This window comes from Malus domestica, chromosome 16 (genome assembly GCF_042453785.1).
Source record: "Malus domestica chromosome 16, GDT2T_hap1".
Classification (NCBI taxonomy): Eukaryota; Viridiplantae; Streptophyta; class Magnoliopsida; order Rosales; family Rosaceae; genus Malus; species Malus domestica.
This window is the reverse complement of record NC_091676.1, coordinates 941,028-963,236: the sequence shown is the minus strand read 5'-3', so window position 1 is coordinate 963,236 and position 22,209 is coordinate 941,028. Positions and strand designations below refer to the sequence as shown.

At 39.1% G+C, this 22,209-nt stretch overlaps 3 protein-coding genes across 5 annotated transcripts; 2 read left to right on the top strand and 1 right to left on the bottom strand.

The window, feature by feature from the left end:
• The first annotated feature begins 4,109 nt into the window (after positions 1–4,109).
• On the top strand, positions 4,110–9,729 carry LOC103444610 (65-kDa microtubule-associated protein 6). 2 transcript variants are annotated; one of them, XM_008383565.4, is made up of 12 exons: positions 4,110–5,113; positions 6,197–6,400; positions 6,736–7,002; positions 7,138–7,353; positions 7,431–7,586; positions 7,666–7,825; positions 7,951–8,102; positions 8,280–8,367; positions 8,442–8,515; positions 8,601–8,675; positions 8,855–9,211; positions 9,331–9,729. In XM_008383565.4, the coding sequence occupies exons 1-11, from the start codon at positions 5,039–5,041 to the stop codon at positions 9,191–9,193; spliced, it is 1,806 nt and encodes a 601-aa protein (XP_008381787.1). In that variant the 5' UTR covers positions 4,110–5,038; the 3' UTR covers positions 9,194–9,211; positions 9,331–9,729. The 2 variants fall into 2 exon arrangements, with proteins under 2 accessions (XP_008381787.1, XP_008381789.1); XM_008383567.4 differs by having other exon boundaries at positions 4,265–5,113; positions 9,337–9,729.
• Positions 9,730–10,376: 647 nt separating this feature from the next.
• LOC103444609 (IAA-alanine resistance protein 1) lies at positions 10,377–14,656 on the top strand. Its single transcript, XM_008383564.4, has 11 exons — positions 10,377–11,202; positions 11,565–11,648; positions 11,754–11,803; positions 12,059–12,110; positions 12,442–12,555; positions 12,851–13,125; positions 13,328–13,477; positions 13,577–13,684; positions 13,900–14,001; positions 14,087–14,131; positions 14,239–14,656. Exons 1-11 carry the CDS (start codon positions 10,860–10,862, stop codon positions 14,392–14,394), a joined length of 1,479 nt encoding a protein of 492 aa, XP_008381786.1. The 5' UTR covers positions 10,377–10,859; the 3' UTR covers positions 14,395–14,656.
• A 172-nt stretch (positions 14,657–14,828) lies between these two features.
• LOC103444608 (uncharacterized) lies at positions 14,829–16,422 on the bottom strand. Of its 2 annotated transcripts, none has more exons than XM_029095725.2 (3): positions 16,066–16,422; positions 15,683–15,889; positions 14,829–15,272 (listed from the first exon to the last, which is right to left on the bottom strand). In XM_029095725.2, the coding sequence occupies exons 1-3, from the start codon at positions 16,291–16,293 to the stop codon at positions 14,946–14,948; spliced, it is 762 nt and encodes a 253-aa protein (XP_028951558.2). In that variant the 5' UTR covers positions 16,294–16,422; the 3' UTR covers positions 14,829–14,945. The 2 variants fall into 2 exon arrangements, with proteins under 2 accessions (XP_028951558.2, XP_008381785.3); XM_008383563.4 differs by having other exon boundaries at positions 14,829–15,239; positions 16,066–16,416.
• Positions 16,423–22,209: the final 5,787 nt, after the last annotated feature.

Sequence of the window (22,209 nt, the reverse complement as noted above, 5' to 3'; positions counted from 1 at the left end):
TTTTTTCTACTAAATTAATTATCTTTTTGTCATTTCAGAATAAAGACAAAGTGTAAGTAGGGTTTGATTGAATCAGTGGTAAAAGAATAGTAATGAGAGTAGGAGAAAAAAAAAAAGGAACACTAATGAAAATGACTTGAAAACTTTAAGTTTTAACGACAATGACAAAATAAAGGGTAAAGTGAATAGTATCATGATTGACTTTTTAATGTAAAAATGTGTTTTCGTTAAAGTGAACAGTACCGAAAGTTTTTCGTTAAAGTTCAAAAAAAAAAAAATGGTTGCTATATATAGATATAGCTGTGGAGATCATCCACCCGTTTGAGAAACAAGTAGCAGGGAGGGACCAGTACTTAACATGAGAAATTTCCTGGTAAAAAGGATAAAGAAGATGGCATGGCATTTACTATGCCGTTTTTAATCAATAATGCAACGTTAAGTGAGAACGTTAAAATATATGATACACACTATTAATTTGAAATGCTACAATGACATATGTATTCGAGTGGAGATAAGTTCGCCTCTTCCATAATGTGACAGTGACTCTTATCGTTAAAATATATGATATGCTTCATTAGTTAGGAATGCTACAATAATATACGTACGTATTTGAGCGGATGTAAGTTCATCTCCTTCGCCGTGTGACTGTGACTATGATTGATATTGAAAAACAGTACTGCTGGGTCCTGCATGGCATTAATGAAATACATATCCAGTTTTTTATTTTTCACGGCCAGCTATATAGTTTCTTTGTCTTTGGCTTGCAGTACCATGTATATGTTCAGTATTTCCTTCATTCTTTCAAGCTAAGAATGGTCGCTGGTAGGTACCAACAGCATCCATCACCATCCATTACAGGATAGCATAATACTTGGTACTATTTGTTAATCAAAAGCACCAAATTTTTGAAGCGAATGATAATGTTTTTGGACCTAACCTAATCCACCAAACCGACTAATAATTCAATAATTATTAGGGGATAATTTTATTAATTGAGATATAATATGTATTTATGCAGGCAGATCGAACGTCAATCATTTTTTGTTTGTTAGATATGAATACTTGGTAATGTATTAGTTATCTGATGCCTACGTAAAAGGTTTACTCATAGCTTTCTCATGCTTTTTTTTTCTCGAGAAGAATTTTCATAGCACGAAAATACAGATGCACCATCATCGTATCCATGTTAATATTCTAATTACATGTGTACATTTTTGTATGCATGACATGATATCCTTATCATACGATGCTACAATGACAACGTACAATGTAATTAAAATGCTCTAATTTCTCATCCTCTCAGTTCCTCCTTCATTGTTGTCGGGGAAGAATCATCATCTTCTGCAAAATCATATTCTGTGGACTTTTTTTCTAGACAAATGAAAAATCTTGAACCAAAGCAGACATGTGCCTCCCGAAAGTCACAAGCATTTTACTTAAGTATTTTCGTGTATAATTATATATATATATAAAATGCATTTTATGATTAACAAATTTCACGTGTATAGGAGAATATAATACGAAACTAACCTAGCTATAGATGCAAGTCTCAGCCTCACGCTCACGCTCACGTGTTCCGCATTCTCATGCACATGCACTTTAATTATGTATTTACATATTAATTATGTTATTTTTAGGCTTAACTGTACATAGAACTGCTGCATATTTATTTATTTATTGGTAATCATAAGTTTGGGGGGGAGGGCAGTCTAACCTTTTTCCCGAGCCATAACATATCGCAAGCATTTTTTAAGACTTACAGTGAGGTCTTAGTTTTTTTTTAGTCTACAGTTTCTCTTAAAATAATAATGTATCGATCTAATCGTCATTGGTGTCACAAAAGGCCATCTAAATTGAATTATTTTTGCCGATGAGCAGTAATTGCATCAGTTGCCTATAAAAAAAGATTGTCAACAACAAGACTTGAAATTAGATCTTAAAGTAGCGAAACAACAAACCTAAGCCTTGGTAATAAATAAATATTTGTTCATTTATTTACTTTGAAGCTTAGTCTATATCAAATGTTGCATCCATACGAACTTGATCAGTTAAAGCGTCCATCTCATAATTACTCATATCATCGCCAAGTACATAATAAAGGCAGTTGGAACTTGTTGTAAGTGTTTCTGACGTACCAACCATTGATTCTCCCATTGATGTATTGTTTTCCGCTAATTATAAGAAACCTATGGGACTCACTCTAGTTACATAGGTTAATTATGTATTTCCTCGAGGTATGCCCTAAGAGGCCGAGTAGTATTATCTCCTTTCCTATTACCATCATTTTCTATCCTCTCCTCTCATACTCTTATTTTTTTTATTATTCTCTATATAAAAAAAATTCAAAACAAGATGTAAACGTGGTGTAATTGCAACCATTTAAATATGAAGGAATGGAAATGGAGATAGATTAGGAGGGAAGAAAATCATATTCCCTTAGAGGCTTAGAGTGGAATGAATTACCTACACCCCATCGTAGCATAATAGCATGATCATATTCATTTTAATGTTTTCATAGGTCATTGTATTATTAATCCGAATGTCATAGTGAAGTATTGAGGAGCACGTATAAGATTTTATTCCTCGGTGAAAATTTTACTTAAAGACTTGTATAAGAAGAAAAAAAATAATTATGGGTGCCTCATCCGTACCCAAATGGAACTGGAACTACCTTCACTATGTTTGTTCCTGCAATCTTTAGACATTCTTGAGGCTTAATATATATAGGGAATCTTTAAGGGAAGGGATTTCTAATTTTTTTTTATAAAAATAGAGATTAGTTGTGGGATCCACACCATATTGAACTTTAACAATCCAAATTGTCTATTTTTCAAGTTATACCTCATAGATCATCCTTACAAAGTATGGGCCAAATCGGAAATGTTTAAGATATCTAATTGAGTTCAAAGAAATTAACGAATAATTTGTTATATAAGAGCCAATGAAATTTTATGTTGATAGTTAAATAAGCAAATGATTTCAGATTGAATTGATTTTTTGTAAGGATGATCTATGAAACGAGACTTACAAAATAGACGGTTTGGATCGTTGAAGTTAAATGTTGAGTGGGTCTCAAACCTAATCCCCATTTTTTTTCAGAAAATGGGGATCACCTTACAAAAAGGACCTATATATATATGAGATGTGTTTTTTTTCAGAAAAACTAATGAAAATATTTTGAAAATTTTGAGTTTTAACGATAAGGAAAAAATAAAGGGTAAAGTGAATAGTATCATGATTTACTTTTTAGTGTACAAATATGATTTTTCATTAAAGTGAACAATACCGGGAGCTTTTCGTTAAAGTTTTTTTTTTTTTTTTGGTTTGGACTTTTCGGTTTAACTTATAAAAGGGAGATTATATTCACACATCCCAAATTACTTCTCCTACACCCTTTTAATTTTTTAATATTTATTTATCAAGTGCTAGTGGTGTGTAAAAAATATTAAAAAATTAAAAAGATGTGAAATAAGTAATTTAGAATGTGTGAATATAATCTCTCCCTATAAAATTGTTGAAATGGCAGTAGATAGATACATGTAGACATGAGATGTGCTTGTCTTGTTTTCTTTTTGTGGGTGAAAGTGAAACCATCAATTTATAAGCCGAACCCTTGAAAACTACATTATGAAGGGAAAAAATAAACCCCAAAAGCAATATTCCCATCCTTTTCTATTTTGCTTGTTTCTATTGGAAGATAAGAAGTTTGGTGCTGAGCAACGCAATATAGCACACATATAAGAACAGTTGCACATTAATTACTTAAGTAACGTTGTTATCCAACACTTATTTTAACCTCCCGTACACTAATTTTAATTTTCAATTTTAGTATCAAATTAATTAATAAAAATTAATGAACAAAAAATAATAAAAACATATGAGAAGTGAAAAAATATGTATAAATATGCTCAAAAGCTAATTAGTTTTATAGTAAAAAGAGGACATAATTAATTGCTAAATATCACCATCAAAAACAGCTAACTACTGAGGTTGATTACTGTGGGTTTCTCTCTCTCAATTTCCCAATTTTCCATCTCTGTTTTCGAGAGTAAACTCCACGCGCAGAAGCTGATGCAGTACTTTTTCTACTCGTGAGCTTTGGAAAGGATATCACCGGATTTTTTCCATCTAATTTATTAATCTGTGTTTTTAAAATTTGATCTAACAGTTATAAATATAATATTTTTTTAAAAATTATAATAATTTTAGTTGTTGAATTAAAATTTAAATATCTGTATTAAGTGATTGAATGGATTTAATAGAAGAGAGAATCCCTTTCCGTGAGCTCTAACACACTTCCAGAGACGGAGAGAGAGACACTTGTGAGCTCACACACTCACTTCCACAGAGAGAGAGAGAGAGAGAGAGAGAGAGTGTTTAGGCAGATGATGATTGATATCACCTGCTACACACTAGGCGCATTTTAGCCTAACCTCAAGCGCCCCATAAAGAGAGAAAGATGGTTTTCTTTTCTGGTTATTACTAAATAGTAAGTCCATTGCCAATAATTTTCTCTTTCTTTCACTAAAGTCTCAACCTTTTACCCTAATCCTCTCTCTCTCTCTCTCCCTGTTGTTGTTTAATCCTATTTTTTTCTTTTGTTTTCCCGTTCCGTTCAAAACCCATCTCAGAGATCCTTTGCTTCTTCTTGGTCTCTCACATTTTCTTGAAAAATCTGAAAAAAGCAGAGAAAAGAAGAGCTAAAGGAGCAAGCTTTGGCAGCAAAAGTCTGAAGAGAATTGCTTCAGATCTAGGAGAACTCAGGTTGTTTGAGGCAATGGAGACATGCCCAACTGAGTCTTGGTCTCTTGGTCTCTTTTGACTTACAAAAAAAGCACTTATTAAACCCTCTCTATTCTCTTCTCTTCCTTCTTTCTTCTCTCTTCTGTAAGTCTTCCAAATTTCAACCTTTTGGCTTCAATTTTTGTTGGGGTTCTCTGGTTTTTCTGCCTACTTCAAAACCCACCAAGAAACTTGCTTTTCACTTCACTTTCTAGAGAGAGAAACAGAAAGTAAGCGAGAGAGAGATCTGTGCAAAATGCTGGCTCTTGGGAGTCCTACCATCGGTGTCCGTACCAGCGCCAGCTGCAATGTTTTACTCAAGGAACTTCAGGTAAACCCTCAACTTTTTTCTTCTTCTTCTGCTACTGCTGCTTGAAAATTTGCTTTTCACCTAGGCCCTTTTAATGATTGGGGTTTTTAGCAACTTTTAAGTTGTTGTTGCTCCGTCAAAAGAAAGCAGTGATTAATTCTCTAAAATGTGTAATAATGATGAGCCTAGTGGAGCTATAAATTTGGGGTCTTTTTTGGGTTCTTTGAAGTAACAAAGAAAGTACAGGTCTTTGCACCTTTTTAAGGTAAAAGGTCCCCTGAAATGCAATCTGTTCACAATAATTTTGAAACCCAGTTACCATTTTCTCTTTACTGTGTGAATTGAGCATAGTTTCTATAAATTAGTGTTTGAATATTTACCGATTCTTTATTTTTTCCTTCAACTAGACTTCTCCAATCTCTTGAATTTCTTTGCAAAATCATATACCAAATTTGATGGGTTATCTGTTTTGTACTGATTTTCTTGTTTTTTTTTTGTCTGGTGAAAGGCGGGTGTTTTCCTGAATTATATAGTTCCAGAACAATGTGTTTATTTTGTAATCTTTATTCTATTGGGATTTTTTAGACCAGGGTTCTGTTAACTTGTTTGTAGCTTTTTTCGTAAATGGTTGCACGCATTAGGAGGGGTATGAGCGCATGAGAGTTGACTGTCTTTTGGTTCTTCCTAATTTGGATTGGTGTTAGACTCTGGTATTGTTACCAGGGATGGCAGTTAGAGGGAATGCAGTTGATAGAACTTCTGGTTATGGACTTTGTTTTCAAGTTTCCATAGTTAAATGTGTTTCTTTCTCCATCTGAATTTTGGATTTTACCTTTCTCATCTGCTTCTACTCTGCAATTTTTTATGATGAATAATTCATGGGAGGAAGATAAGTATGTGTGGTGTGTGATGTTTCGTTTTTCTGATTGAATTTGCTTTACCTCTTAGCATTTGGTTTCTTTGTGTCAATAAGATGTTCATGACCCCAGTCTGTGTTGCAAGTTTCTTATTCTTTCCCTGTTGAAAAGGAGAAAGATACTGCAAACCACTGAGTCGTGTTTCCACAATAATTGATTTTGTGTATGGCTTTTTCAACGAGTGCAGCAAATATGGAATGACATTGGTGAGAGCATAGCAGACCAAGACCGCATGTTGTTAGAGTTGGAGAGGGAATGCTTAGATGTTTACAGGAGAAAGGTTGACGAAGCTGCCAATGCCAAGGCACGCCTTCATCAGTCTGTTGCAGCCAAAGAAGCTGAGCTTGCAACTCTCATGGCTTCTCTGGGGGAACTTAATATTAATTCACCGGTAAGGAATCCATTGGAACTTTGTCATTTTGGTAATGATAATCTTTTGACCATTTCTTGGCTTCATCCTTGAATTTTTTGTTCTCCTCCTATGTTTGCTCTCTTTTGCAATTGGGCCATTTAATGATTTGTAAAAACTTTCTGCTTGGTGATTCATTTGTTTCTTCCACTTTTTCTGTTTCCACGATGAGTTTACAAAATGTTTAGAAACTTCCATTCTCTGTCTCACAATATCACATAACAAAAGTATGAACTATTTTTAACCGATTTCTGTGACCTGTTGTATGTGCCTCTGCTATTTGACTTGTTCATCTGATTCTAAAATAAAATCTTCAGATCCAGAGAGAGAAGCGAGCAAATTCTTTGAAAGAAAAACTTGCATCTGTGGCACCACTTGTAGAAGATCTAAGAGTGAAGAAAGAGGAGAGGATGAAGCAATTTTCAGATATAAAGGCACAAATTGAGAAGATCAGTGGGGAGATATCTGGATACAACCATCTCAACAATGCTCCAGTCAGTTCGTTAACCCTAGACGAACATGACTTGTCGGTTAGAAAGCTAACTGAATATCAAGCACATCTTCACACTCTTCAAAAAGAGAAGGTAATTATATCATAATATGAATTTGAACTCCTCGTGAAATGTTTGCATCATTTGGATGCCTTGGAATGATACGGATTGCTTTATCCTGCAGTTTTGTATGTTCTGATATGTAGAATATACTTTATTTGCTTGCAGTCTGACCGCCTCAACAAGGTTTTGGGACATGTAAACGAGGTTCATTCTCTTTGCGGTGTGCTTGGCTTGGATTTTGGCCACACTGTGGGTGAAGTGGATCCTAGCTTGCACAGGGCAAACACTGAACAGTCTACAAACATCAGCAACAGCACATTGGAAGGCCTAGAACAGACTATTCTCAAGTTGAAAACTGAAAGAAAAGCTCGAATCAATAAGGTAATCGGTGATCATACTGTACATGTATTTTGATTGTGACTTTGGAATCTGAAGTATAATCCTGTTACAAAATGCAGCTAAAAGATATTGTAGCGTCACTTTTTGAACTTTGGAATTTGATGGACTCGTCAAAAGAAGAAAGAAATAACTTTTCAAGGGTTACTCGCATTTTTGGAATTTCAGAAGCAGAAATTACGGAACCAGGCCTTCTTTCAACAGAAATTATTGAACAGGTTGAATATCAATCTCCACATCTTCTAATTTTAATTTTTTGCAAGTTGAATATCAAATTCCTTGTCATCTCTTTGACAGGTATCGGCAGAAGTGGAGAGACTCGCTGAATTGAAAGCAAGCAGAATGAAAGAACTTGTTATGAAAAGGCGGGCAGAACTGGAGGAAGTATGCAGAATGGCTCATATTGAACCTGATATAAGCACAGCTGCTGAGAAATCAAATGCATTGATAGATTCGGGTATGAAACTTCACTTTGTCTCAAAGCCAGTTAATTAGATGCTTAGGTTAAATATATTTGACACAGAAAGACGTATAAATATTGTTTTTTGTTTCTTATAGAAAAATATTGTTGTTTTTGTTCAGGTCTAGTAGATCCTTCTGAACTTCTGGCAAACATAGAAGCACAGATAGTCAAAGCTAAAGAAGAGGCTATGAGCCGGAAAGAAATAATGGATAGGATAGACCGGTGGTTATTTGCTTGTGAAGAGGAAAATTGGCTCGAAGACTACAATCAAGTAAGCTTTGAGAAGTTGTGGTAGCCTTTCCACATGCCATGATATGAAAGGGAATCATAATTAGGATTTAAGTTTTGATACACACACAAACAAAAATCCATCTTTTAGTTTCCGTGGTTGATTATTATGCCTTGTAGTTTTTACGCATTTTATACAAATTTGTTAATTGAATTCCAGGATGATAACCGGTACAGTGCAGGGAGAGGTGCCCATATTAACCTCAAACGTGCAGAACGAGCTAGAGTGACTGTAACCAAAATTCCAGGTATTGTTTTCTTTAGAATTCGCCTCTTTGTCTGAGGATGCAACAGTGGTAGAGCTAACAAGGTCTCTTTCCAGCAATTGTTGACAATCTGATACACAAAACTCTGGCCTGGGAAGACGAGAGGAAGATGTTATTTCTTTATGATGGGGTGAGTTACTTTTGCAACAAAAGTTCGTGGATGTGTTTTTGGTGTAGTGTCCGCCTGTCTTAAACTTCCATAACAATATTTTCAGGCACGACTGGTGTCGATACTGGAGGATTACAAAGTGAGCAGGCGGCAAAAAGAAGAGGATAAGAAAAAATCTAGGGTAATTTAACTAAACTGTTGTGAATTGTTATCAAATGATATGACAATAAAGTAGATTGTCCAAATGAATTTAGAAATTGGTTTTGTTTAATTATGGCCTAACAATGCTTTGATATGAGTTACCGAAAAAGAAAAAAGTGGTCATATGGATGATGTCTTTAACATTCTTTCCATTTATAGAACCAAAAGAAGCTCCAAGATCTGCTCCTTACAGAGAAAGAAGCCATGTATGGGTCTAAACCTAGTCCTAGGAAAAGCACCAGCTTTAGGAAGCCAAATGGATATCGTTCAAATGGGAATGGATCCGTGCCTCCAACTCCTCATCGGAACTCAGTTGGCAGTGGAACTCCTGAGCTCTTGACACCTCGATCTTACTCTGGGCGCCAAAATGGATATTTCAAGGAAATGAGAAGAATGTCGACAACGCCCCTGAACTTTGTGTCCATACCAAAAGAAGATACAATGTCATATTCCACGTCTGTTTGTGGTTCTGTGCTGGGCTCCCCCCCTCATGATTGATCTTAAACACTGAAAATGGTACGTAGTGCTACCATCAACTTAATTTTCCCACTGTTTATATCATATCAGCCGTAGTCCCCAAGTTCCGATGAATCTTGTGCTCGACTTATTTGATTTAGACGTGGAATTTGGTGCAGGAACAGGCAGCAGCTGTTACAAGCTAGATGAACTTACACTCACTAAAAGCAGCAGAAACCTTGTGAATATGGAGGGAGTTGTACACTACTAGTTTTATGATTGCAATTTGTTAGGATTTTACATGGGAAGAGAGAGGTGACTCTGCCTACTGCCTACTGCCTACTGCCTAGGTAATTAGTACTCGTAGTCTTGGAATTACCCCTTGTTTAACTTAGAAGTCTTTGCTTGTCAATATAAGAGAGCAACTGAAGTGTTACAGTAGAGTGTTTCGCCATTTCGTATAATTGTGGATCGTGCTTGTGTTTCACGGTTGGTTTTCGTGTGTAAATATTGGCTCGTCACTCCGGTGGCTACCTTTCCATTTCATGTGGGTGAATCTTTAGTGTGTTTTGATTGGAGATGCCTGTTTGTAGAATCTTTAGTAGTTCATGCTGCTCTGCGGGAAGGGAAGGATGGGATTTTGTGAATTTCCTGCCAACCATCGCATAGTAAAAACGGAAACCAAATAATCGCAGTAAAGAATGGCTGGTTCGAGACTGCTTCCTTAAGAAGCATTTGTTGGAGATGCTTTTATTGTAAGCATGTAAATTTCTTGACATATGATAGTAGAAACGTTTTTAGTTGTCTCAAAACAGTCATTACTTCTAAAAGCAGTTTCAAACATTGCGAGTTTCACACAATCCACGATGGAGAACTCATATGGCTCAAATAAAACATTACAACCACGTGCTGATAGTCCAGGGGTAAAGAGTGGATTGTGAGACTTCCTTCAAATTAAAAACTGGAGGTTTTTTGTTCGAAATTCACTGTTGGTGTAGAAGCTAGACTTGTGGTTAGAGGGAGGTTGCAATGTCTCTGTGAGTCTTCTTAGCTTTCCGAATGGGTGGATAATCGTGGCTTACCATCAGTTATCCTCTTTTTCAAAATAGAAAAAAATCCGAATTCCACATTTTAACGTCAATTCTCAAACTAATAGTATAAAATATTTTATTAAAAATATGAACTGAAGAATCCCATAAGAGTAAATTTTGAATAACTCGATAGCATTGCATTTCTCAAACTCAAATATGACATAAAGTAGTGGACTTGTGGAGCGGCCAATCCAGATAGGGAGTGTGGAGTGTGGACTTGCGGGGAGAAGAGAGAGAGAGAGAGAGAGTGGAGTGAGAGCCGACCGCGCTGTCAGAGCCTCTCCTGGGGATTCCGAGAACAAAAATAAAAGAAAAAGAAAATAAAAAATCCGAAAAAGGAAAGAGAGAGAGAGAGAGAGAGAGAGAGAGAGAGAGAGAGAGAGAGGGAGTCGGGGATGGATGCTGTGACATTCGGTATTATAGTCGGCATAATCATCCTCTTTTTCGTTTCAGTTGTTGTTATGACCATCGAAGGTACTTGCAAGCGCCGTCCTTCTTCTTAAACCCTCCCTCCCGACGGACGGGCTTCAACTACTACACCAACTACCGACCTTAAATTCGATATTTACAATAAAACCCCCATCTTAACCGACAAGACAATTGGGGTTTCTCAGAAAATGGCGCTTTGTAAGAAAGGTTTGGTCTTGGTTGCTCTTGCTTTGGTTGTTGGGCTCTGTTCGGATCTGAGTTTTGTTTCTGGGTTCCCTGCATCTGCCGCTCACGAGCCTCACACTCACCACCAGGGTTGCAGCCATGCGCACCACCACCACCAGGACCACGGCCACAGTCACGGCAGCGGCCACGGCCACGACGAGGAGGAGGATAGATTACTGCCGAGATCGAAGCTTCCCGAGGAATTGGCGGAGGAGGAGGACATGAAGTTGTACGGATTTGAATTTCACCATCACGGTCACGATCACGATCACGAGCATTTTGGTGCTCTGCAGCTCTCAGTTGCTGGTATTTCTCTTACATTTTTTGGGTTTTTTTCAGAATTGTGCATTATTTGTTGCTAAGTATGTGGATTGAACAATTGGAAATTTTGAAGAAGTCAGTGGTGGTGGTGAGTGCAAAAGCTGGGAAATTTTTGCTTTGGTATTGATACAGATTGTGAAAGCACAATGCTTGTTTGGTTTGAAATCTTCTTTGCAGTCGAAAGTGCGAATTGTGTTGCTGAATAACTGTTATACAAGTCTCACTCTTTTTAACCCTTGCTTTATTTTGTTCCGATACTTTCTATTACTTATGCATTGTTGTGTCACACGAAATGAACTGATCTAAGATGCGTGAGCTGTAACTGTATTCTTATTCATCGTTTATAGGTCTCTGGATTCATTCCTTGGGGTGCTCGCTTTTGGTGAGCATGGCCTCCCTTATCTGCCTGATTATCTTGCCAGTGATGTTCGGTAAGTGACTCAATTGTAAGTTAATCTTTTTATTGACATTGGCGATGACTTCTGCTTCAAGAAGCCCGTACCAATGACCAGGACTGAATTTATTGCTTATTGCAGTACAGGGGAAACCATCCAAGGCAGTTGTTGATTCGTTGGCTATATTTGGGGTCAGATTCTTCTGACCTGTTTATCTAGTTTTTAAATCTAATCAAATTGTATATGGTTTGCATCTCTTTTGGACCAATTTGACATGTATACTCTTAAGTATGCCTCAATAATTTTACAGAACTTTCTCTTGAATTGACATTAAATAGTATCTCGAAGTCAATGCCTAGCCTGGTTTAAGTATCCTACAATATAGATTGTTGGAGCATGTGGATGGGAACAGGAACTTGATAATCTAATTTGTACTTCATTTGCAGGCTGGAGCAATGTTGGGGGATGCTTTTCTTCATCAATTACCGCATGCCCTTGGTAAGACAATAATCGGAGACTAGTTTATGATGCCTGCACTAATTTGTCAGCTTTTAGTTCATCTTTACACACTGTACAAATCTATTCCCATATAATCTTTTTTCACCCAGTCTAATCTGATGTTTTAAGGATTTGGTTATGTCTTAAGTTCTTGTATCTTAATTTACGAAGAGCATATAACAATCCAATGCTTTAAATTATAATGATGTGTGTAAGTGAACTCTTCAATTTCCTTAATCGAAAATGTATAATTTCTTAATAGATGATTACGTGTAAGATGCTTGTCTTTTATATTTATTAGCAGTTGAACCGGAATCTTATATAATTGCAGGAGGAGGGCACTCCGACTCGCATGACCACCATGAAGGCCATTCCCATTCTCATTCGCATGAGCATTCACATTCGCATTCTTTGGAAGATCTTTCAGTAGGATTATCCGTCCTGGGTTAGTACTTAGTTCTAATCTATGTTCTGCATGCTGTCTTAACCATGCTTTGTGCCTGCATGATTTGTGTTTGTGCGGGTGATTGAGGGCAGGTACATGTGATGTATGTTTCTGTGTGCTTGAATGTTTCTACTTGCACATCACTTCTTCCATATGACTCTGTAGGCTGTAACCCCTTCCTTCGTTTTCTGGTGTTTTTGGTTTCTTTGAGCTTGTTATTTAACCTGATCATTGTTAATGTCCTTGCTGATTGGGTTTTAGTTGAATTTTAATAGTACTATATTGGTTGTTACAGCGGGAATTGTATTATTTCTTCTGGTAGAAAAGACAGTGAGGTATGTTGAGGAAAACTCTGGAGGAACTAATGCATGGAGTCACGGTCATCATCACCATCATCATAAGAACAGCAAGAAACTGAAGGATGATAATGATTCTCACGATGACTTGCATTCAGAATCTTCCAATGGAAAAGATGGAAGGAAGCTGAAGACATCTGATGGAGAAGTGGCATCTGATAGTTTAAACGATCCTTTGATCGAAAATACTCAACATGACTCTCATATTCGTAAGGTAAGCAGTTAATTGGCTTATTGGTCTTTCAGAGTGTGTTTTCATCTTCATTTAATGTTGGCCATAGACTTGACATCTGCTGGCTTATATGCATCTTGAATGAATCTTACTTATATCTGATTTCTGCACCCAAGCTAATTTTGTTGATCACGTTTTAAATACTAGACTGCAATTTAAGCATTGCCATATATACATCACGCAGAGAAACACTAGGACTGGTGGGAGTGATGATAAACAAGATGTAGATGCTGCAAATGATTCCACTTCTGAGGCCAAGTCTGCAAAAGGGGAAACTACTCAATCACCCTCAAATCTTGTGTTTGGCTATCTCAATCTCTTCTCGGATGGTGTTGTATGTGACTTCTTGTTTGCAATCAAGCTTGTATTTCTTTAAACAAAATGCGGTTCATGATAGAGATTATTTACTGAAAGATTTGTATTGCCACTGCAGCACAATTTTACAGATGGGATGGCTTTAGGGAGTGCGTTCCTGCTTCATGGATCTGTTGGTGGGTGGTCTAGAACTCTATTCTTGCTTGCGCATGAAATTCCCCAAGAGGTTTGAGTTCTCTCTGTTCGTTAATATGTAATGGTCTGCATTTTAACCATCAACATCTTCCTATGTCAAAGAGGCAGTCTTGATAGCTAGCTGGCTAAACAGTCTCATGTCAAAGAGGCAGTCTTGATAGCTAGCTGGCTAAACAGTCTCATTTAGTCAGTCTTCTTCTTGTTTAGTTCTTGGGAGGTTTATAACTTGGTTTACCTTTGTTTCAGGTCGGTGATTTTGGTATTCTCGTAAGGTCTGGTTTCAGCGTATCTAAAGCTCTGCTCTTCAACTTTCTCTCAGCACTTGTGGCACTACTTGGAACCGCAATGGTAAAGTATTGTCTTTGTTGTAGGGTTATTCCATTTTAGTATCTTTGATAATTGAAACGAGAGTAATCCGTTGCTATTGATGCAGGCTCTGATTTTGGGACAGAATGCAGGACGGTCATCTTTGATTGAGGTGACAAGAGTCTAGCCCGAGAATGTTTTGCATTAAACATTCGGTTCATATTCGGCTTGCGTGATCGGAATTAAACATATTTTTTACTTTGTTGAATCTCTTTTCAGGGCTTTACAGCTGGTGGATTTATATACATTGCTGTTGCTGGAGTGCTTGCTGAAATGAACAGCAATGGCAGCTCATCGTTGAAAAGCACGGCTTTACAATTAACTGCATTGATACTTGGCATGGGAGTTGCACTATGTATATCACTTTTTGAATGAAAGTTCGTTCAGAAACCGGAGCGCGACTATCCAAATGTACTTCACAGGTATCAGGGTTTTACAGCTGCTAATTGTGAAATGAATGTGGAAAAAGGGACGGGAAGATGTAGAAAAGATTAATGTGACTGGAGAACTCTCGAGGGTGATAATTCTTGACATTTTTCCTCCCCTGGAAGACGGTGAACTTGCTTTTTTTCCTCCCCTGTTTCTTCATATCTTTTTCTTTTCAGATACTACTATATCAAGGACGTGATTTTTATAACGATAGTGATCATATTCTATGCCTTTTCCTTTGAAACAGGAAACTGATTTCCGCAATCTCTTTCCTCTGCATGCACACCTTCTGTTTTGTTCGGTCTTCGGATTGAATGAACCAAAAAAAAAAAAAAAAAAATCAAGGGACAAAAATAAAGTCTCCGAGAGAGGTGAGCAAGTGTGCGGAAATCAGTTTCTATTAAAATAAGTGAGAAACACTAGAAGCAACAATATTTGTGATCAAGAGGACCATCGTCTCATGACTGAATGATAACAAAAACTGGGTTTGATTTTATTCAAGAGTCGAACTTGTCGAACTGCTGGAGCATTTGAAAGACAGTAATGCTCTGCGTTGGGAGAGAAGGAAGAGGTGGCATTCTCCGTAGAGGTGATATCATACAGTCGCCGCGGGTGAGAGTGTGGTGGTGCCTCTTACGCACCGGTCGAGCAGGAGGCGGCGTTGCCACTGCCACCACCGTCTGATCGATTAACCCTTGATTGCTATAAGCTGCTGCAGCCGCAGATGATGCTTCTGTTCTTTTACGCATGCTATTGCTCTCTGAGAACCTTTTCTCCTTCCTTCCTCCTTCCTGTAAATGCATTTTACATGAGACAAAATCAATCTGCATATATAACACTGCCAGAGGTTAAATACATGCCTCAACTTTTTGCTTTTTATTGTATAGAAATTCCATTCAGTTCATGTATTCGAGCAACAAAATAACATCAAGATCTACACAAAACAAAAACATAATAAGAAAAAGGAATTAATCAGCTGAGAAAACGTCTTTTTTCTGTTTTGCGAGACTATATTCTAACGGGGGACGATTTTAGCGTGTCACACAATGACAAATTGTACTAAGTTTTGAACGCGTCATTCACCTGAGTTTCGAACCTGTCGTTCAAGTGGGTTGAAAGTGAAATTTCTCAGTATATTGTATTATTCAAGACGAGAAAGCATTCATAATATTTTACATATAAGATGAAAATTTTCATGGATGCTGAAATGAAATCGATCGAATTACTTTCTCACATTAATGACGGAAGAGTCGGGCATTGGGCATTTGACAGGGCGATCTTCATCCGGTGGCTCGAGAGGATGCTCTACCGGCCAAAACTCGAAGTCGACTTCAACCTGCATATGATGACGATGATGATTGCGAACATCCATGCACCCGCTGCCGCTGTGCTGGTTCTCCCTCGTTTCGTATAAAAGTGGAGCTTTGCATTCCTCTCCGTCCTAATTAAACAACCATGTCAATGAGTACTACTCCAGGAAAGGATAAAAAAAGGAAGTGATTTTCCGCACACTAAACAAGTCTGCGCAGAAGGAGAAAATGAGTGCGGACTGCGGATCAAAATCATTTCCCATGGAAAAGTGTATGTGTGTGTGAGAGAGAGAAAAAGAGGACTTACAAAATCATCCCCACATGAAAACCCCATAGAGATGTTGTTCATAGTAGTGTTGTTGCATGCCAGAAGCTGAGAAGATCTTAGAGAGAGAGAGAGAGAGAGAGAGAGAGCGAGAGAGAGGAGAAGAAATGAAGAAGAAACGAAGAGAAAGCTGAAGGTATGAAAAGTAGGAGTAGAAAGAGAGGTGGCGGTGTGGGATGATTTGCACAGTGGAATGAGGATTCCCACCATTTTCGTCGTTTTTGGATTTCCTGAACTACTTTAGTTGAGCCCTTTTTTTCTTTTCTTTATTGGGTTTGGGACCTGCCCTTAATTGCAGCACCCTTTCTCTTTCTTCTCCCTTTCACTTTGTTGCTTTTAGGGACATTTTCTACTGTAGTAGCTCTCTGCAGCTTGCTTAATTAAAACTTGAACCTTACAGTCTCCCACTTTCTACTTTTCGTGGTTTTACAGAACCTAAGCAGCTAGCCAGGAAATGCATGAGAGAGACAGATAAGGCCGTAGAATAGTTGGAGGAATGAAAAACTAAAATCAGTTAAAAAATAAATTAAAAAAACTCATACTCACACTTACATTCACATGGACCAAAAGTTTAAGATACTTTTTTTTTTGTAGGTGCTCAATTAAGGTAGTCGACAGCCGGCACTCCATGATCACGTCGAATCCTTATGAAAATGAATCCAGAACAAAATAGCGCTAAAGCTAGGGCGTCACCCGTAAGTGGCGCGCTGTGCGGCCCGAGCACAGTGATAAGTGAGCAAGGGTCGCTGTATCTCCATCGGCACCCGGATGCAGTGTTAAATGAGCAAGGGGGCCATAGAAACTTCTTTTCGAACGACTCCACTCAAAGTTGTTTGGGAGCATATGCTCCTATCAGCTTTACCCGGGACACACAAAAGAAGTACTTTGATCCTATTAGACGGGGGAGGGTGAAGAAGCTAGGACAGAAGGGTAGAGTTCAAGAGAGCAAAATGCGTTTAGGAACGTGGAATATAGGAACCTTAACGGGAAAATCTATGGAAGTAGTGGAAGTTATGGTGAGGAGAAGGATAAATATTATGTGCCTACAAGAAACTAAGTGGGTTGGTAGTAAGGCAAAGGATCTAGAAAACTCAGGGTTTAAACTTTGGTATTCGGGCACACAGAGAACGAGAAACGGTGTTGGCATCATCGTGGACAAGACCTTGGTACAAGATGTTGTAGATGTCAAGAGGGTAGGAGATAGAATCATGGCAATCAAGATTGTAATAGGACAAGAACTTATCAATGTGATTAGTGCGTACGCACCTCAAGTAGGGTTGGATACGAGGTCGAAGGAGAAATTTTGGGAAGATCTTGGAGACTTGGTGCAAGGAATTGCTCAGACGGAGAAGTTATTTATAGGAGGAGATTTAAATGGACACGTGGGCAGGGAGACAGGCAACTATGGAGGTTTTCATGGTGGCCATGGTTTTGGGGAGAGAAACGAGGATGGGGAAGCTATCTTGGATTTTGCAATGGCATTTGATCTCTTCTTAGCCAACACCTTCTTTAAGAAGAGAGAAGAACATGTGATCACCTACAAGAGTGGGTCGTCAAAAACACAAATAGATTTTCTTCTAATGAGGAAAGGGGATCGTATAACTTGTAAGGATTGCAAAGTTATACCAGGAGAGAGCGTGGCTAATCAACATCGCTTGTTGGTGATGGATGTACATATCAAAAGAGTGAGACAAAAGAACAAGACTTGGAAGTGCCCAAGGACTAGATGGTGGAATCTAAAAGAAGAAAAACAAGCCATTTTCAAAGAGAAAGTAATCACCCAGTGTGTGTGGGATAAAGAGGGGGAAGCTAGCCAAATGTGGGATTCCATGGCTAGTTGTATCCGAAAAGTAGCAAAAGAGGTATTAGGAGAGTCCAAGGGCTTTGCCCCACACCAAAAGGAATCTTGGTGGTGGAATGAGGAGGTACAAACAAAGGTGAAGGCTAAGAAGGAATGTTGTAAAGCCTTATACAAGGATAGGACTGATGAAAATGGTGAAAGGTATAGAAAAGCGAAGCAAGAGGCGAAGAAAGCTGTGAGAGAAGCTAAGTTAGCGGCTTACGACGATATGTATAAACGACTAGATACCAAAGAAGGAGAGTTGGATATCTATAAACTAGCTAGAGCAAGGGAAAAGAAGACAAGGGACCTAAACCAAGTGAGGTGCATCAAGGATGAGGACGGAAAAGTTCTTGCTACAGAGAATGCGGTTAAAGACAGATGGAGAGGTTATTTTCATAATCTTTTCAATGAAGGACATGAAAGGAGTGCTTCTTTAGGGGAGTTGAGTAACTCAGAAGAGTGTAGAAACTACTCTTTTTATCGTCGAATCCGGAAGGAAGAAGTGGTTGTAGCTTTGAAGAAGATGAAGCAAAGAAAAGCAATAGGCCCAGACGAGATACCAATCGAAGTGTGGAAAGTTTTGGGAGAGACAGGTATAACATGGCTCACTGACCTTTTCAATAGGATTTTGAAAACGAAGAAGATGCCAAATGAGTGGCGAACGAGCACTTTAGTGCCTATCTACAAGAATAAGGGCGACGTACAAAATTGCATGAACTATAGGGGTATTAAGCTAATGAGTCATACAATGAAGCTCTGGGAGAGAGTCATTGAGCATAGATTGAGGCAAGAGACACGGGTTTCGGACAACCAATTCGGGTTCATGCCAGGGCGCTCAACCATGGAGGCAATCTATCTCTTACGAAGATTGATGGAAAGATATAGAGATGGGAAAAAAGATTTACACATGGTCTTTATAGATTTGGAGAAAGCGTACGATAGGGTCCCAAGAGACATTCTTTGGAGGATTTTAGAGAAGAAAGGAGTACGAGTAGCATATATCCAAGCTATAAAGGATATGTATGAAGGAGCAAAGACTGCCGTAAGAACTCATGAAGGACAAACTGAAAGCTTTCCCATAACTGTAGGATTACATCAAGGCTCATCCTTAAGTCCTTACCTTTTTGCGTTGGTAATGGATGAGTTAACAGGACATATTCAAGATGATATTCCTTGGTGTATGCTTTTCGCAGACGATATAGTGTTGATAGATGAAACTCAGGAAGGGGTAAATGCAAAGCTTAACCTTTGGAAAGAAGTGTTGGAATCTAAAGGTCTTCGCCTAAGCCGATCAAAGACAGAATATATGGAGTGCAAGTTCAGTGCAAATGGAGGCCAAAACGAGTTAGGGGTGAGGATCGGTGATCAAGAAATACCAAAGAGCGATCGTTTTCGTTACCTAGGATCTATCTTGCAAAAGAACGGAGAATTAGATGGAGATCTCAACCATAGAATACAAGCTGGATGGATGAAGTGGAAGAGTGCATCCGGCGTGTTGTGTGACCGCCGTATGCCACTGAAGCTCAAGGGAAAATTTTATAGGACGGCAATAAGGCCGGCGATGCTGTATGGCACAGAATGTTGGGCGGTGAAGCATCAACACGTACACAAAATGGGTGTAGCGGAGATGAGGATGCTTCGTTGGATGTGTGGGCACACGAGAAAGGATAAGATTAGGAATGAGGATATCCGGGGTAAAGTAGGAGTAGCCGAAATTGAAGGAAAGATGAGAGAAAATCGGTTACGGTGGTTTGGACATGTGCAAAGAAGGCCTACTGACGCTCCGATTAGAAGATGCGACTATGGGACAGAGGTTCAGGGCCGAAGGGGTAGAGGAAGACCTAGGAAAACTTTGGAAGAGACCCTAAGAAAAGACTTAGAGTACTTGGATCTAACGAAGGACATGACACAGGACCGAGCACAATGGCGTTCTAAGATTCATGTAGCCGATCCCACTCAGTGACTTGGATTTTCCAAGTCTCCAACCGAGAAGTTTTCGTCACTCAGGAAATTAAGGGAACACTACCTCAACCTACATGCTCCACTCACAAAGCTCCAACAAAAGAAAATTCAAAGAACTTAGCGAAGAAGGCTTTGGTGTATTTAACACAATACGTTGAAATGAAGGAAAGCTTATTTATTGATATCCCCGATAAGCTACAAATATGTACATATACATGAGTCAAAATAAACAAACAAGAGAGAGCCTTCACAAATGTTGCTTAGGAGAAGTCGCAGCAGTCGGTAGAGCCCCAGAAAGAGAAGGCATCGGAGGGGGATCATTCGGAGCCTCAGTACTGGACAGAACCCTAGAAGGAGGAGGCATCAGAGGTTGATCATTTGGAGCTTCATTACGCGGTACAGCCCCAGAAGACGAAGGCAATAAATGCCTTTGGAACAAACCCACAAATCTCTGATGATCAAGTAAAACCTGACCATCAGATTCCTTCATCTGGTCCAGCTTCCTCTTCATGTTTGTAGCATAGTCATGTGCGAGACGGTGCAACTGTTTATTCTCATGCTTGAGCCCTCTAATCTCCTGTTTGAGACTCATCACTTCAGCCGCCAATGATTCAACTTGGCGGGTTCGAGCAAATAGGCGTTGGGCCATATTAGACACAGAACCTGCACACTGAATACTGAGAGCCAGAGAATCCTTAACAGCTAACTCATCAGATCGTTTGGAAAGTAGTCTGTTATCTTTGGGAGTGAGAAGGTTCCTGGCCACCACCGCAGCGGTCATATCATTCTTCATAACGGAATCCCCAACGGTAAGAGGACCAGTAGGGGAGACGAATGATGGGTGCCATATGTTGTCTGGAGAAGGCGGGGCTGCCTCTTCAACAAGGTTCAAGTCAAAACGACGGTCGGAGGGGCCAGACATTTTCAAAGGTGTTGAAGAGAGAAGAGGTCGAACAAATCAAGATCTTAGAAGTGTAAGAATGGAGCTTCTACTGGTGGAGATTCAAGTGTGCTTTGGAACTTAATGCCAGCCCCTATAAAAATCTGCACTCGACGGAGCTTCAAAAATCGAAGAGGCGCCTGCTCAGAAATCGAAGAGGCGTTTGCTTTCTCAAAAGCTGGGCTGCTCAGAGACCACGAGGGTCGATCTCAGAAATCGAAGAGGCGTCTGCTTTCTCAAAAGTTGGGCTGCTCAAAGACCACGAAGGCCGATCTCAGAAATCGAAGAGGCGCTTGCTTTCTCAAAAGTTGGGCTGCTCAGAGACCACGAGGGCCGATCTCAGAAATCGAAGAGGCACCTACTTTTCCAGCCTTGGCAGCACCTGTCACACGCACACTCAGCTTTGCGGAAATTATGGGCATTCTGTCGAAGACTTCTGGTGAAGTAGAAAGCACATGAGTCTTACTGTTCAATCACCCACTTCCCACACGCAATAGTAGCTCATGTGTATCACAGATAACTTTGCCAAAGTTCTCTGCCAAAGTTGAGCACGTGAAGCTTGCAGCTTCCACTACATCGCTCTGACCAAGACGGGTAAAAGAATAGCAAAGAAACAGCACTAACAAAGTTTAGACACATAAATTTTGAAGGTCTAGCTACCCCATATTATTACCCACAAGGGTAAAGGAACAGTATCACTGCTAGATAATTGGAAAGTCCCTGTGTGTTAACCTCTGTGCTTCGTGGCAAGGTAGACTAGCAAACATGCCCAACCTTTACTCACATTCGAGAAAACACTCCCAATCTCGAGAGCCAAACTCCCAACATGATTACTTTCTCAAAAATCGAAGAGACACCGTTCTCCAAATCTCGAGAGCCAGACCCCCAGCATGATTGCTTTCTCAAAAATCGAAGAGACATCGTTCTCCGAATCTCGAGAGCCAGATCCCTGATAGGATTGCTTGTTCGAAAACCGAAGAGGCAACACTTTCCCAACTACAAGAGCCGAATCTCCTTGGATAAAGCTGTCTGTAATCTTCACACGCAACATCAGCTTTCCACATACCACAGACCACTTTTTCAAAGTGCTCTGACAGGGTAAAGGAATTGCATTACTACTTGTTGTTAAGGAGACTCCTATATATGTCAACCTCCATCCCCAACGGACAGACAGACCTGCAAAAATGCTCAACCCTTCCTCATATATGAGAGGGCACTCTCAACGAAGCCTTTCGAAATATTCAGCTTTCTTTCCCCCCGATAATACCTCTGCAAACAAGTTATACTAGAGCAAGAATATCTCATATCACCAGGGTTAAAAGCAAGAGTATCCCATATCATGCTTTTTCCCTGTCTTTTCCTTTGGCCTTGTTCTTACGTG